This window comes from Stegostoma tigrinum, chromosome 33, assembly GCF_030684315.1.
Source record: "Stegostoma tigrinum isolate sSteTig4 chromosome 33, sSteTig4.hap1, whole genome shotgun sequence".
NCBI classification, from domain to species: domain Eukaryota; kingdom Metazoa; phylum Chordata; class Chondrichthyes; order Orectolobiformes; family Stegostomatidae; genus Stegostoma; species Stegostoma tigrinum.
Window position 1 is genome coordinate 17,913,856 of NC_081386.1, and position 17,422 is coordinate 17,931,277.

The 17,422-nt window shown below is 41.1% G+C and overlaps 1 protein-coding gene across 5 annotated transcripts in view; it reads right to left on the reverse strand.

Annotated features, from left to right (window-relative positions):
* Positions 1-17,422, reverse strand: part of LOC125467094 (SHC-transforming protein 1-like) — a 138,108-nt gene that overhangs the window by 17,919 nt on the left and 102,767 nt on the right. For all 5 annotated transcript variants that reach the window (XM_048562514.2, XM_048562513.2, XM_048562512.2 and 2 more), the window contains 4 exons: positions 11,096-11,159; positions 9,975-10,094; positions 7,020-7,073; positions 177-228 (listed from right to left, as the gene is read on the reverse strand). In XM_048562514.2, the coding sequence (XP_048418471.1) occupies positions 177-228; positions 7,020-7,073; positions 9,975-10,094; positions 11,096-11,159 (290 nt within the window). The remainder of the gene's footprint in view (positions 1-176; positions 229-7,019; positions 7,074-9,974; positions 10,095-11,095; positions 11,160-17,422) is intronic.

Genomic DNA, 17,422 nt, shown 5'->3' on the forward strand with positions numbered 1-17,422 from the left:
TTTCTAATTATTCTGGTGATGCTTTTTCTATAGGTACCATAATTTAAAAAAACAAACAATGTTTCAAACATGCAAAGTTAAACAACCTTTAGCTCAAGGACAGTGATACAACATAATTGCTATAGTATCATTAGATTTAGTGTTGAAATGGAATGCAGGAAAGAACAATTACATACCTCTTTGATTTACTGGGTCCTTGGCAACATAAGCAACATAATCAGTTGTGTCCTAAAAGAGAGGGAGTTTTACAGTTATCACTTATAACTTGTCAAGAATGAGTTTCAAATCATTGTAATAAATCTGAAATTTGATATGAAAATTCAGAACGGAACACTTCATTAGAAACAAGCGTGGAATTGCACAGTTTCAGTATTAGGGAAACAGGAGACTCTACACACAAAGTAAAACAACCCTGTACATGTTGAGTTGCTGGTGTTGGACTAGGGTGGGCAAAGTTAGAATTCACACAACACCAGGTTATAGTCCAACTGGTTTAGTTGAAATCACAAGCTTTCGGAGTGTAGCCCCTTCGTCAGGAGAAGGGAGACAGAAGCACATAGAACACAATTTATGGGTAGACATCAAAAGATATTACAAATGATGTGCGTGGTGTATACAGATCCCATATAGACAAAGACAGCATCTGCTAGAAAATTGAAAAAAAATACAAATTTTGGAAATAAAAGGCCGGGGTCTGCCAATGCCTGAAAGAGAAAGCTAACTTTGTTTCACAGGGATGTCTCTAATTGACTTGTCATGATATTGTAGGTAATGTTTCACTGAACTGTGTGGGTGCACTTCTGTGCTACAATCTACTACACAACACAATAAACAGGCTGTTCACAAAGAAAATGGAAGGGGACCATTGCTGACAAAACAGTATGCATCTAAAGGATTCCGTTGCCTTACAGTAACAATTCTGAAAAAGAATCTTACCAGAAACATTAACCCAATTCTGGTTGGAATGCTGTGTTTCTAACATTTACCATTTTAAAACATAAATCCTGAACAGAATGATGGCTGTAAATGTTTTCATTAAAAACAACTAATCTAAGAAAAGGATTCTCATGTCCTGATAAAGGCTCACAAATTGTAATAATTTCTTTACCTTTACAGTTCCAGATCTTGCCAAAAAGGCAAGGTAATAAAAGTAAAATAAACAAGACTCCACTGCTTAGCAAATATTCCATAAATTGCAGAAGCATTCTTCAGATAATAACAAAGCCATGGCTGGAGAGGCTCCAAAATTAATTACAATCAAGCATAATGACAAACAATGTAATAATAATCAATTGACAAGAAATAAATATCCATGTTGCGTTGCAAGGAAAGATAATCACTGACAAATCAGCAATAATCGTGAAAGAATTGGTACTTAGGAACAGAAATCCTTGTTCAAAATTGATGGAACTGCCTCATCAAATCGGAAATGTGCTTTTGGCATATCCTTACAGAATCAGAGAGTCAAACAGCATTGAAACAGACCCTTTGGTCTAACTTGTCCATTCCAACCAGATGTTCCTCGTCCCATTTAGAACATAGAACAATACAGCACAGGAACAGGTCCTTCAGCCTACGATGATGGGCCGAACATGATGCCAAATGTAACTGATCCCTTCTGCATGCCCTTGGTCAATATCACTCCAATCCTGGTGTATTCAAGTGTTCATCTAAAAGTCTTTTAAATGGCCCTATTGTATCTGCGTCTAACGCCACCCCTGGCAGCACATTCCAGACTCCTTACCTGTGTGTGTGTGTGTGTAAAACTTTTCCCCTCTCACCTTAAATGCATGCCCCCTAGTTTTAGGCATTTCAACTCTGGCAAAAAAGTTGCCATTATTTGGCCTATATTCCTCCTAAATCCTACTCACCTCCTCAGACAGCTTGTTGCATACACGCAACATCCTCCGTGCGAAGAAGTTACCCCTCAAGTCCTTCCCCGTTCACCTTAAACCTATGCCCTCTAATTTTGAACTCGCCCATCTATTGAAATAACCTTTGCTATTCACCCTATCCATACCCCTCATGATTTTATAAACCTTGATAAAGGTCACACCTCGGCTTCTGATACTCAAAGGAAAAAAGTGCTAGCCTGTTCGGCTTCTTCATATAACTCAAACCGTCCAGTCCTGACAGCATCTTTGTCAAATCTTTTCTGCACTCTTTCAAGTTTAACAACTTCCTACAGAAGGGTGACCAGAATTGTGCACAGTATTCCAAAAGTGGCCTCACCAGTGCATTGTGCAACCACAACATGACATCCCAACTTGTACACTAAATGTTGTGACCTATGAAGGCAAGCATTCTGAACAACTTCACTATTCTGTGTGAAAGTGGAGTCACATGTAAAGAACTATGCACCTACACTATTTTGCTGGGCAACACTCCTTAAAATGAAACTTCTGTGAAACAATGAACCAGCTCGGGGAGACAACCAACTACAACATCCAAAACCCGAGCTACAAATCTACTCTAAAACGTTAGCGACCCTACCATTAACTGTCCAAGTCCTGGTTTGCTTCCCCAAATGCAACATCTCACATTTATCTAAATTAAACTCCATCTGCCACTCCTCAGCCCATTGGCCCATCTGATCAAGGTCCCATTGTGCTCCGAGATAATCTTCACTGTCCATTGCGGCATCCATTTTGGTGTTATCTGCAAACTTACTACCGTACTTCCTATATTCACATCTGTTATGGGTGAAACCAGAACTCCTCAAAATATATTACGATGACAGCCTAGACCTTAATTTCTTCTTATTTTAAAGGCATGTGCCAGGCGTTGCATTCTAGATACAATTTCATTGTCAAACTATCAGATCTGAAGCAAAACAAACTTTGTTCATTCACTATATTTAAAATACAACAAAAGCAAGAGGAAAGTGGAGAATCTTAACTCTGTTGGAAAACTTAATAGAAAAATAGATTATTTTACTACTAAACAGTAACAGTTCTAATATAGTGGCAGTCCATACACACACTCTTGGCAAGGTCAAAGTCAATAAAATAGATTGTGTCACATGCAATTCTAGCAGCCCAAGAGGAAAAACATCAAGAGAAAACTCCAAGGGAGACAGTATTAGTAAGAGATGTACTGCAGCTTTCAATCCTGCTGAGATGCCAGCAATGACTGCTGCTACTGAAAAACCATTTTAAAAAATCCTGGTTCTGCGAAAGCTTAATACACCCATTTAGACTGCTTCTAATAATAACCTTATAAAAAAAATCCAAGGTCTCACTAACTGTTGACTCTATTAGCTGTGTAGACTGCTCAGTCCCTCAGCCTTAAAATGCCTCTTAAGAAAAGGACAAAATACACCTCTTAGAGCCACAACATCATCACACATATAGAGCGTTCATTCAAACGTTGAAAAGCAGCAGACCCAGCAATGATCTTTGTGGCACCTTGCTGATCACAGGCGTCCAGTCTGAAAAGCAACTTTCCAACACCACCCTCTGTCTCCTGCCTTAGAGCTGATTTTGTATTTAATTGCTTAGCTTCTCTTGGCTCCCGCGTGATCTAACCTTACCAACCATTCCAAAATGCAGAACCTCATCAAATGCTTTGCTGAAATCCACATAGACAACATCTACTACTCTGCCTTCACCAATCCTGTCACTTCTTCAAAAAACTCAAATTAAAGTTAGTGAGAGACAGACACTTTCCCATGGCAAAGCCAATTGACTATTCCTAATCAGTCCTTGCCTTTCCAAATGCATGTAAATCCTGTCCCTCAAAATCTCTTCCAACAACTTACCCACCACGGACATAAGGCTCACTGGTCTATAGATCCCTGGCTTTTCCCCACCTGATCAGATCCTGGGGATTATTTGCCTTTATGTTTTAAGGCCTTCAGCACCTCCTCGTCTGTAACATGAGCACAGAGCGCTGTGATTCAAGGTGGTGGCAGCACATCACTGCCTTCTCAGGGGAAATAAGGATGGGTAATAAAAGCTGGCACTACCAGTAAAGCCCACATTCTGGAAGTGGATTAAGGATTATTTGGGATGGAGTTTGAGCCATCATTAATGGTTAAGGAGATGATAGCCTAATGGTATTATTGCTGGACTGTTAATCCAGAGACGCAGATAATATTCTGGGGACCCAGGTTTGAATCTCATCATAGCAGATGGTGGAATTTGAATTCAATAAATATCTGGAATTAAGAATCTAATGATGACTGTGAATCTATTGTTGATTGCCAGAAAAAAACCCATCTGGTTCACTAATGTTCATTACGGAAGGAAACTGCCATCCTTAACTGGCCTGGCCTACATGTGACTCCAGACCCACAGCAATGTGGTTGACTCCGAATTGGCCTCTGGACAATTAGGGACGGTCAATGAAGTGCTGCCTAGCCAGTGATGCCTGCATCCATGAAGGAATAAAGAAAAGAAAAAGTACAATACAGTCCCAGAGATAGTAGGAACTGCAGATGCTGGAGAATCTGCAATAACAAGGTGCAGAGGTGAATGAACACAGCAGGCCAAGCAACATTAGAGGAGCAGGAAAGCTGGCGTTTTGGGCCTGGACCCTTCTTCAAAAATGCCTGAAATGCCAGCTTTCCTGCTCCTCTGATGCTGCTTGGCCTGCTGTGTTCATCCAGCTCTGCACCTCTACAATACAGTCCCCCTGCCTTGCTTACAAAATCCTAAAATAATGAACAGGAAGTGTTGCATCTTCTGAATCCCCAAAGTTTGGAGTAATCAGCCTTTTAGATTCAACTGCTGTAGCTTTATCAAGTATATGACTCTGAACCCATCATATGTTCTGGACTGAAATACTGCTGGATCTCAATGCAGACTGAAGCGCAGTAGTGAGAAATGTGGCATACGCATGAACATATGGATCCTCAGTCATATTGGAATAATAATAATCTAACAGAGGGGTAATTTTTTTTGGAAACAAGCAGAATATAGAAATCTAAAAAAGAATGCAAGGAGGCTTCAAGGTGATTTAGACAAGTTGAGTGAGTGGTCAAACATGACAAAAAAAACAAAAAAAAGTACAACATAACAAGAAGTGAAAAAAATCACATTTAGCGGTGAAAATCAGAAAGGAGAATGTTATTTAAATTATGGTATATGGAGTGGGACACATGTACTAGAGGGTGTCCTTGTACAACGATTATATTTGACAAGGAGATGCAGCAAGCAATTAGGACGTCAAATGGTATACTAGTCTTCGTTCATTACATGAAGATTTGAGTTCAGAAGTAGAGATGACTTACTGCAGTTATACAGGGTCTTGTGCAATTACATCTGGGATATTGAATGCAGTTTTGGTCTCTGTATCCAAGAAAGTATATACTTGTCAAAGAGAGAGTGCAGTAGAGGTTTGGTAGGCTGATTGCGCAATGGCAGGACTGTTGTACGAGGGCAGATTGGTCCAACTGGGCCTGTATTCGCTGAAAGTTTGAAGAATAAGATGGGATTTAATGGAAAAATTCTAACAGAACTGAACAGACTGGTTGCAGAAAAGGCGTTTTCCCAGTGTGGGGAGTCTAGAACCGAAGGGGTTAGTCTTAAGATACGGAGCAGACTATTTAGGACAGAGGTGTGGAAATACTCCCCCACTCAGAAGGGTAGTGAACTTATAGAATTCTCTACCACAGAAGTTTTTGGAGGCTAAGTCACTGAATATATTCAAGAAAGAGATAAATAATTTTTAGAAAAAAGAATCATTGACTACAGCTCCATCTTCAACACCATTATCCCCTCCTGACTGATCTCAAAACTCTGTGACCTTGATCTTGGCTCCAACCTTTGCCATTGGGTCCTCAGCTTTCTGACGCATAGACTGCAGAGAGGATAGGTAACTGCACCTCCACCACAACAACACTCAATACTGGAGCTCCCTACTAAACTCCCTGTACACCTACAATTGTGTTGCCAAGTTCTGATCGAGTGCCATCCACATGTTCATTGATGATACCACAGCAGTGGGACGGATTTCTAATAACGAGTCAAAATATAGGAGGGAAAGAGAGGGTTTGGTGACGTGGTACAATGAAAACAATCTGTCTCTCAATGTCAGCAAAACTAAAGAACTGACCATAGACTTCAGAAAGAAAGGGGGAGAACACCCCCCCATCTATATCAACAGAACCGAAGTTGAGAGAGTGAACACCATCAAGTCCTTGGAGTGATGATAACAGATGACCTGTCCTGGACTTCCCACATAAATGTGACTGTCAAGAAGGCACAAGAATGCCTCTTCTTCCTCAGGCAGCTCAGGATATTTGGCATGTCCATAATGACCCTCACCAACTTCGACAGACGTACCATTGAAAGCATACTGTCCAGATACATAACAGCCTAGTACGACAAATGCTGTGCCCAGGACTATAAGAAACTGCAGAAGGTGGTGTGCACAGCCCAGACCATCATGGGAGCCACCCTTCCACCCATGGACAATTTACATGGCTCGCTGCCACGGAAAGGCCCCCATCATAGAAGTCCCATCGCACCCTGGTATTTACCTCCTTTACCTGTATGCTTTTAAGTCATTTTGATCTGTACATCCCTTGCTTACTGTGTTCTGCACGTACCACGTGTAAACAAAGCTTTTCACTGTATTTTGGCTCACATGGCAATAAATCAATCAGAAAGTAGAAATATGGTACCGAGGTGGGGATCAGTCATGATCACAGCAACTGGCAGAGCAGGCTCAAATAGCCTTCTCGTAGTTTGTATGTTTCAATCTGGCTGTGGTTCAGTTGAAGGAACAGGTAGGACGGTCATTGTTCCATGCAGTCTAGACATGCATCAGGCAGCTTATGGTTTTGGGGGGGGGGGAAAGAGTTGGGTGGGGCAGACAGCGGTGTCGGGAAATATGTAGCAAGGTGTAACTGTTGTAACAATAAAAAATACAAAGTAGAAAGAGAACTAGTCCAATTCTAGTTAAGCTTTTACATGATCTTTGCAGTAGTTAATCACAATATTCCATCACCAACAATGCTGCATTCAAAACACACATTTCCTTCTGCAAATATAATGACATGGAACATTACTCACTGGATCACCTCCAGAGGCGAATGAGATTGACTGCATGTGGTGGTTGGCGATGATCTGTAAAACAGAAAAAGAACTTCCTAAACTGGAACTGGATTTCCAACATTTTTTCCTACTTTAAAATTACACCTAAATCCAACATTGAAATTTCAGCTAGAATGAAACAGAAATTTATCAGCCTTTCCTTCTCAAATATGCTGGTACTCTGTCAGCATATTCGCAAGTGTGGTTTTTTGAACAGAGGGGAAGAGCTACCAATTTTACTATAAAAAGTAAAAATAATTAGAAAATTGAAGAGTGTAAATATGGTCATTGTAGTTTTAGTATCACCAAGCTTTGGAATAAGACAAATTGAATACCATTCAAGGAATCCCAGTGCTTCAGGAACAACAGGTACAATTTTAATTCCAGTGAATGGCTTTTGAATGAATTAAAATCATCCCTCATCCCTCTCCCAGCACTTTGTGGCTCTCAGAATGGAATTTTGTTTTTAAACACAAGTGCATTAATGTTTCAGGTATACAACATTCACCAGAATAGTAAGGTCCTTGATTCAGGTAGTGAGCAGGGTGCTGTCTTGTCCTCTTTCTCTCCTGAGGATTGTGCTTCAAGCATTCTGTCTTATAATTTTAGATCGCTTACATTTTCTCCACATTTTCCCCACTTTTCCTTTGTTTTTCCCCTCATCCTTTCATCACACCAGCTATTACCATAATTTCTTCGTTCTTTTGACATCATTTCATCTCTTTAAGATTACATTTTATACCAAAAAAAAAGATTAAATCATTTAACTCACCACCACGTCCCCGCCACCAAAACACCTTAAAATACCTTTTATTGAAATCTCTTTTGAAAAATTTTGCATTCTACCTGACGTGTGCAACCAATGTAAATGCTGACACACAAGGAATTACAAAGTGAAAGATGACTCATTTGTTTTGTCTTGCATGACAGTCACCTCACACATCATAACCAACCAAGGTAAACAAAAAGATTGCTTCAGGATCTTTGATGGATGAATAAATATTTTTCTGTAATTTAAACAATTCATTTTGGAAACAATTACAGTTCTAAGAGTAGCTCATAATCTTCTCCTCCAGTTTACAGTGCAGTTAAAAAAGGAGCGGTTTATCCAACTCCTAGAGCGTGCTTAGAACTATAGATAGACTTAGTTTGCTCTCCATACGTTGAAGGCAAGTGTTCAATGCTAGGATTAGTCTAAGATTTGGCATCTTGACTTAAAAGACAAAGGAAAAAGTTTATTTCAAACAATGCAACTAAATAATGTATTATGGGGCCGTTGTGGTGCAATGGTAACATCCCTACCTCTACACTGGAAAGCCTCGGATCAAGTCCCACCTGCATCAGTGGTGTCATAACATGCCTGAACACGTTGATTAAAAACATCTACAACAGACTGGAGATAGTGGAAACTGCTGACGTTGGAGTCTGAGATAACAAGGTTTTAGAGCTGGATGAACACAGCAAGCCAGGCAGCATCAAAGGAGCAGGATAGCGGATGTTTCGGATCTAGCCCCTTCTTGAGAAACAGGGGAGGGGAAGGAGACTCTGAAATAAATAGAGAGAGGGGGACACGAGGACAGAAGGTGGATAGAGGAGCAAAGAAGATGAACAAGTCAAGGAGGCAGGGATGGAACCAGTAAAGGTGAATGTAGGTGGGGAGTTGGGATGGGGGTTGGTCAGTTGGGAGGGAGGGCTGGGTAGGTGGGAGGGAGGGAGGGCTGGGTAGGTGGGAGGGAAGAAGGACAGATCAAGGACAGGGATTAGGCTAGTAGGTAGGAAGTGGGGGTGGGGGGGTGGAGGGGTCGGTCAGTGAACCCTGCAGCCCAATGGTCTCAATGTGGACTTTGCAAGCTTCAAAAATGTCCCCAACTCCAACCTCATCCCAAGACCAGTCAGCTTGGCCCTGCCTCCTTGATCTGTCAGTCTTTTCTCTCACCTATCCACTCCTCCCACCTCACTGACCAAACCCCACCCCACTTTCTACCTACTAGCCTCATCCCCGCCTCCTTCCCTGTCTGTCTTCTCTCCACCTATCTGCTCCTTATCCACCTTCGATCATCGCCTCCCACTCTCTCTATTTATTCCAGAGTCTCCTTCACCTCCCCCATTTCTGAAGAAGGGTCCAGACCCAAAAAGTCAGCTTTCCTGCTCCTCTGATGCTGCCTGGCCTGCTGTTTTCTTCCAACTGGACACCTTGTTATAACAAATTGGATGTTACCTCAAGCTGGTAATATGATCAATTTAAATGCCAGCTAATTAATTCACAATATCTAATAAATTACACTTTTGTTTGCCAAGTGACCGCCACAAACAATTGTACCTCATGTTTATCTATTCTCTTTCTTCCCTCTATCCTATTTTTCACTAAGTCAATCAATACTCAATGTAGAACATGAAAATATTTTCAATTAGTCCCAGTTTTAACTTTGCATAGATCTATTTAATTATGAAGGGCATAGGAGTGAAAACAGAAATAATGGAAAGCTTATGCAAGAGGTTTTAGGTTACTGCTCATAAAGTTAAAATGTAATTTGCTCAGATTTGTTGCTGTTTTAGGTATTTTACGAAGCAATCTAAACCAAAAGAGGAATTTGGTGCTGGGCCTGTTTCAGCCAAAATGCTGACAGGAAAATAGCACGTTATCAGAGAAGAGCAGAAGAACAAAATGAAAAAAATCCATCCCTTGGGAAACCTTTCTAGACTGGCTCACAATCGCTGGGAGTGATATGGTCTGGCTCTGCCACACCACCATTTCTTCAAAGGCAGATACCCCAGAATAACACTAGGAATGGTATGGACTATCACCAATTTCTGGAAATAACTCTGGAGATGTGCAACGGAGTAGGCTGCCTGAGCAGAGACAATCAATATCATTCCCAAGTGTTAAAATGGCCCTCCTTCAATAGTGAACCAATCCCAATTAATGACACTCACCTGTTTGGAATGTGGGAGCATCAAATTGAGACTGCGTGTAGAGATGCTCATTATGATGTTCATTCCTGAAAACTGGAGGTTACTCTTCCCCAAGATTGTAGACAACCCTTTGCTGGGAGGCTGCAAGTCCAAATATGACCAGAGTTATTTGTTTTCCAATCTTACTGCAGAAAATGTAAAGAACATCAAAATGATCAGTGCACTAAGATTATCTTTCATATTGAGTCTTGGCTAGGTCACAATGGGGAGATATGGATGAACAAAACTCTAAAGACAGGGCAGAGGGAAAATAAAAGTGCCATCCTAATGATGGGCTTTGAAATATCAATGGTAGTCACGAATCCTCACGATCTGGAATTATACCTAGGAAAGCCAATTGCAAATATGTTCTAAAAGCTGGAATGTTAGCTAACATGCACGATTTAAACAGCCAAAGTAATATTCATTTTGTTAAAAGAAACCCTTAAAGTTCTAGCTTTGAAATTCTTCATTCTTGCAAGATTTCAGCCCTCCTGCAATGTTTAAAATTTTGATGCCACTCAGCAGCCATATTCAGATTTGCAAAGTCTTCTTGTATACTCTTTTCAACTTTAATATTGTCTTGGGTTGCACATTTGACACTCCACATTGTTGACAGTTGTTAAATTAAGATCCTTTTTATAGTGGATTGAGATAAGTATTTTTAAAAAGAAAAAGGAGCAGCGTGTTCACTCAACAGTGGAAGCTGGTGCTCACTTCCCAGTTAGAAAGAAACAAGGTTTAGGAACTTGGGCACTTCACTTTTACATCAGAAGTTGCAGCAGTTTTTTCCCAATCTTTTCAAAAGGAAAGCCTTATGAAGCACGGACGTTAAGATGCTGATAAACTAATCTAGACTAAAGATCCCAGATGGTAAAACACAAATTTTTGGCCTGCAAGGGGATGGTAATACTAATGAGAATGGAAAAGATTACAGACAAGTGACAGATGCCAATTAATCCACTAATTTATAGAATGTAAATTTCAAATTACAGTGATTATATTTGTTTCTCAATGTTTAGTTCAGAACTCATTTGAAATCTATTTGTTTGATTAGAAGAGAATGAACAATGTACAACACTCCTCCTGCTCCGATTATTTACCTTTCTTCTTCTCATGGCTCCTTTTGCACCTGGCACAGCCTCACACACTCTGCTTATTGCTTCTCTGTGAAATGGAAATTACTGCAGTTATTGTCGTGTATTGTTCATCACTAATTTTGTTACTTTTTCAGTTCAGTAAAATTGCATATGTTAGTTGATTCAGGACGTGCACAGTAAACTCATGGCACTGCAAGCAAATTACTCATATGGAATCAAAAACATAGTTGAATGTTGCAGTAGATAAACAGAGCAATGGGCCCTTTAAGTCTGCCTGTGTTTTATTTTGCACAAGTCACTTCATTTAATCTCACAGGCCTGCTCATTCCCTATACCTCTCTACCAGTTGTCATCACAATGTTCCATTCTCTCAATTTGGTATTATCAGCAAATAGAGGTAATGTTCTTCACTTTGAAGTCCAGACCATTTAGAGATAAAGACAGTCCCAAGACGGACACCTATGGAACACTACTCAGCCACATCTGAAAAAAATATACCTAATTATATTTTACTCCCAATGTGTCCATTAAAAGATTTTTTAAAATTGCTCATTAATGTTACATTGTTTTCATACTTTGTATCTTCCTAGCTTCAGCTTTTTTGGAATTTTTTTTATTCCGGACGTGGCCTTTGTTTTTATTATCTCTCCCATAGCTATAGAAGCTTAAGTGTTGTTTGATGTCCTTCCATTCTTTCAACGCATGCTTTGGTCTCACTGGAATGTAGTTGATTGCACCTTTTCCAAATTATTTCAGTGCTTTCCATCAGCAATCTATCATTTGATCCACCAATCATTTTCCTTCCAATTAAAGCAGGCAGGGCTGTTCTCTCTATTTCATTATAATTTGCTTTGTTCCAGTTACAGTCCTGCTACTGTTCCCATTTATGTTCTTAGAATAACTAAATATTTTGTGGTTACTAATTCTCAAATGATCCCCCATTATTAAGGATCTTTCATTCAGGGAGGATATTCCTCGCCTAGGTTGCTACTTTAGGACTTCAGCTGTATTAATTTCTTAACAAGAAACTTGTTGTTCAAGCACTTTTTGGGAGTGGAAACAACATTCTGACTTGTATGTCTCATGAACGGTCATCAAACTGAATCTTTAACTTGGTTTCTGCTCCAAAGATCCTTGAGCTGCTGAGTGGTTCCAACATGTCCTCTTTTCATTAAAAAGGACTGATTTAATATAAAAAAATACATGAACGAAATACTTTAAATATCATGGTATTTATAATAAGAAGTATTAAGGAATGTTTGGAAAGATATTCTTTATGTAGAAACCTGCAAACCACACGCTAAGTCTTTCAGATATAATTCAGACTAAATGCTGGAAATACATTTTGCAGAACATATAAAGATTTATAACATATGGTATTTATGCCCTGAACATATCACAGCCTATGAAGGAACGACTTATAACTGAACACAGTGACAAGAATTGACAATCTTTCGTCAAGGATTCCATACAAGCATCAACCAAAGAGAGAAAAGAAAAATGTTGTTTTGGGACGTTGACATAAAAGTAGAATATATTCAAGTGTCAGTGAAATGGCAAACATTCCACAAGTACTAAACCTGTTACAACTCTCCTGTTCTTGGGCTACTAAGTTAATACCACAAACAATGTCCTGAGTTCTTTCGTTAAACATATCCTCCAAATATAATGTTTGTGCCAAATGACCTTTCTTACTAGAATATATCTGTCAATAGTCACCAATTTATTTATTGGCAAATCCATGATTTTAAAGCAATTGAAATGCACTTTACGTCCACATCTGGGGTTCCATTTTAATCTTGTTGGTCTCCACGTTTTATTTCCAGAGCAAAATTGTCCAATACACAAGGGGTGTTTATGCAATTTCTTGGGGATGCAACAGTTACTGGTAAGGCCAGCATTTGTTGCTGATCCCATATTGCACTTCTATTCCGAATATTAATTCGGAAACTCCGTACAATGATCAAAATCATGATCCCACACTATTTTTCATTCACATACTGGACACTTGCCAGATCCCAGGTGCATCAGGGAACACTTTAGATTACTGGAACATAAGGACTACTGATGGGGGAGATGGGGCCTGAAGATGCTGATGGGTTGCAACGCAACAGAGCCAGGACCAACATCCTTGTGGGTTTGCTGGTGCTGTTGGGAGGATTTAATTACATGATTGATAACCAAGATGTTGCAATAGTTTGGAGAAACAAGGTACATATAGGATGAGAAGAGACAGAAGGCACTAATGTAAATACTGGTAAGGAATTGGGTGGTGTCAAAGTAAATTAGCATATAATAATTTACAAATTTGTATAATTGTATACATGCATAGTAAAGCTAAATATGGTAAATAAGGTTAGGTAAGCTGCAGATGCGGGTAACCACAACGGCATTGTTACGGGGCACTACTAGAGACCAAATTCAAAACTGTAGGGCAGGATTGGGTCCTAGTTATTCCTGAATACAAAGTGGATCCAGTAATTAAAGAAAGCATTGCAATATTATTTAAAAGGAAACCATTACAGAGGGTGAAGAACAATCTTTTCGATTAGAATTAAAATTTAAAGGCAGTATAACTCTACTTGGTGTATCCTACAAAGCACCAACTATTGGGACAGTTCTGGAAGAACAAATTTGAGAGTTGCAAAAACTATAGCACTCTGACAATGGTAGACTTTATCCTAACATAGATTTTAAAAAAACAGAAGCAGAATGAAGAATTTTTGAAACATGTAACAGGAGAAATCTTCTTGATATGTATGTGTCCAGTTTACCAGGAAAGGTGGTATTGCTGGTTCTTGTTCTTGAGAATGAGACAGGTCAAGCATGAAGAGGAGAACTATTAGGGAACAGTGATAATTGGATCATAGATAATAAAAAGTGAGGCTGGATGAACACAGCAGGCCCAGCAGCATCTCAGGAGCACAAAAGCTGACGTTTCGGGCCTAGACCCTTCATCAGAGAGGGGGATGGGGTGAGGGTTCTGGAATAAATAGGGGGGTTCTGGAATAAATAGGGAGAGAGGGGGAGGCGGACCGAAGATGGAGAGTAAAGAAGATAGGTGGAGAGGAGAGTGTAGGTGGGGAGGTAGGGAGGGGATAGGTCAGTCCAGGGAAGACGGACAGGTCAAGGAGGTGGGATGAGGTTAGTATGTAGGAGATGGAGGTGTGGCTTGGGGTGGGACGAAGGGATGGGTGAGAGGAAGAACAGGTTAGGGAGGCAGAGACAGGCTGGACTGGTTTTGGGATGCAGTGGGTGGGGTGGGGGGGGAAGAGCTGGGCTGGTTGTGTGGTGCAGTGGGGGTGGGGAAAAAATGGGCTGGTTTTGGGATGCAGTGGGGGAAGGGGAGATTTTGAAGCTGAAGTCCACATTGATACCATTGGGCTGCAGGGTTCCCAAGCGGAATATGAGTTGCTGTTCTTGCAACCTTCGGGTGGCATCATTGTGGCACTGCAGGAGGCCCATGATGGACATGCCATCTAAAGAATGGGAGGGGGAGTGGAAATGGTTTGCGACTGGGAGTTGCAGTTGTTTATTGCGAACCGAGCGGAGGTGTTCTGCAAAGCGGTCCCCAAGCCTCCGCTTGGTTTCCCCAATGTAGAGGAAGCCACACCGGTTACAGTGGATGCAGTATACCACATTGGCAGATGTGCAGGTGAACCTCTGCTTGATATGGAAAGTCATCTTGGGGCCTGGGATAGGGGTGAGAGGGGAGGTGTGGGGGCAAGTGTAGCATTTCCTGCGGTTGCAGGGGAAGGTGCCGGGTGTGGTGGGGTTGGAGGGCAGTGTGGAGTGAACAAGGGAGTCACGGAGAGAGTAGTCTCTCCGGAAAGCAGACAGGGGTAGGGATGGAAAAATGTCTTGGGTGGTGGGATCGGATTGTAGATGGCAGAAGTGTCGGAGGATGATGCGTTGTATCTGGAGGTTGGTGGGGTGGTGTGTGAGAACGAGGGGGATCCTCTTTGGGCGGTTGTGGGGGGGGGCGGGGTGTGAGGGATGTGTTGCGGGAAATGCGGGAGACGTGGTCGACCACTGTGGGGGGAAAAGTTGCAGTCCTCGAAGAACTTGGACATCTGGGATGTGCAGGAGTGGAATGCCTCATCATGGGAGCAGATGCGGCGGAGGTGGAGGAATTGGGTATAGGGGATGGAATTTTTACAGGAGGGTGGGTGGGAGGAGGTGTATTCTAGATAGCTGTGGGAGTCGGTGGGCTTGAAATGGACATCAAGTTACAAGCTGGTTGCCTGAGATAGAGACTGAGAGGTCCAGGAAGGTGAGGGATGTGCTGGAGATGGCCCAGGTGAACTGAAGGTTGGGGTGGAAGGTGTCCCCACCAACCTCCGGATACAACGCATCATCCTCTGACACTTCCGCCATCTACAATCCAGGCTGTAATTTTATTTTCCATATCAATAGTCTTCTACTCCATGTGTTTCTCTGGATATGCCTCTAACATTCATGTCAGGACTTCAGACTTTAGCTGATCACCGTTTCTGTCTCTCTCAACTCTGCCCACACTTCTTTTTAAAAAATGTGCAATGAGGAGCAACTCATCACAAGGTTGCTCTAGAGTCTGAAAGCCTTTATTTACAAAGCAATAGCTTGCCAACAACGTTGAATCTCATGGAACGTAAGGGACAGTGGAAGCACGGAATGGAAGTTGGCTGAGTGACAGGAAACAGAAGTGGCTGATTTTTTCAGAATGAAGCAAGGATAGACTTTAAGATAACAAAGACAGGCTACTAAATGAGTGGGTATAATGATTGGTGTAATTCATTTTAAAGAAACGTAAATCTCTATATATTTGTAGCAAAATAAAAAAAAAAGAGGGGAAGTATAAAATAAAGGCTGTAAAAACAATGGAACTGAGATATAGCTTTGCAGAAATCATTGAATTTGGCAGCATTAAAGATTTGAATGCTTTTGGAGCCGCACATCTCCAGGTACCACGTGGAGCATTCCATCACACTCTTGACTTATGCCTTGGATAAGATGGACAGGCGTTTTAGAACCAGGAGGTGCGTTACTCGCCGCTGTATTTCTAGCCTCTGTCCTGCTTTTGTAGCCAGTGATTTATATGGCAAGTCCAGTTGAGCTTCTGGTCAATGGTAACTCCCAAAATGTTGATAGTTGGGAATTTAGTTGTGGTATTAGTGATGGTAGTGCCATTGAACATCAAGCAGTGATGGTTGCATATCTCTTGGAGATGGTCTTTGCCTGCCATTAGTGGGGTATACATGTCAGTTTTTATTCATCAGCCTAAGCCTGGATGTTGTCCAGGTCTTGCTGCATATGGATATTGGACTGTTTCAGTATCTGAGTCACCACAAACAATGCTGAATGTTGTGCAATTGCAGCAAACATTCCCACTTCTGACACTATGATGGTTTGAAAGTCATCGATGAATTAGCTGTAAATTGTTAGGCCTGGAATAATATCCTGAGGAACTGCTGCAGAGATGTCCTGGAGTGGAGTCAACTGGTCTCCAGAAATCACAACCACCTTACTCTGTGCTAGGAATAACTTCAAGCAGTGAAATGTACATCCTCCCAATTCCTATTGATTCTAGCTTTTCTAGGGCTTGTTGATAACACAGTTATTCAATTATGGCCTTAATGTCAGGGGCAGTCACTGTCACTTCTGGAATTAAGTTCTTTGTCCATGTCTGAGCCATAGCTGTAATTCAGTCAGCAGCTAGGTCTCCCGAATGGGGGAACACGATTGAAATGTACAAAATAATAGAGGGACTTAGAAGTGGGAGAAAAAATCATTAGCCCTTGATGGATGTGTCAATGCTAGGGGAAGGAGGAGGACATAGATTTAATGTAGTGGGAAGAAAACTTAGAGGAGATGGTAGGAAGTTATATTTTCACCCAGAGGATGGTGGGAATCTTTAACTCACTGACTGCAAGGGTGGCAAAGGCAGAAACCTTCACAACATTTAAGCAGCATTTAGACGCACACTTGTAAAGCAAGGCCGTACAAGGCTGTCCATCAAGTAATTAGAATAGTTAGGTTTTATTTTGACTGCTGCAGATTTGGTCGGCTGAAGAGCCTTTTTACTGTGTTCTAAGACTTCTGTGACTCTACAATTTCTCAATATGTCCCTCTGGACAAAGTTTGGTCAGGAATTTGCTGACACTTTGAAAAGAAACTGTTTCACAACACAAAATTCACAGTGTAATCAAAATCAGAGTTTTAATTTTTAAACAGCATGGGTAACTGAGCTACATTGTTCTTAATATTTCATAATAGAGTCACTAGTGATCCTCACAATGAGGGCACAACATTTCTAGGCAGAAAGCCCAGCTATAAACTATACCAGATATG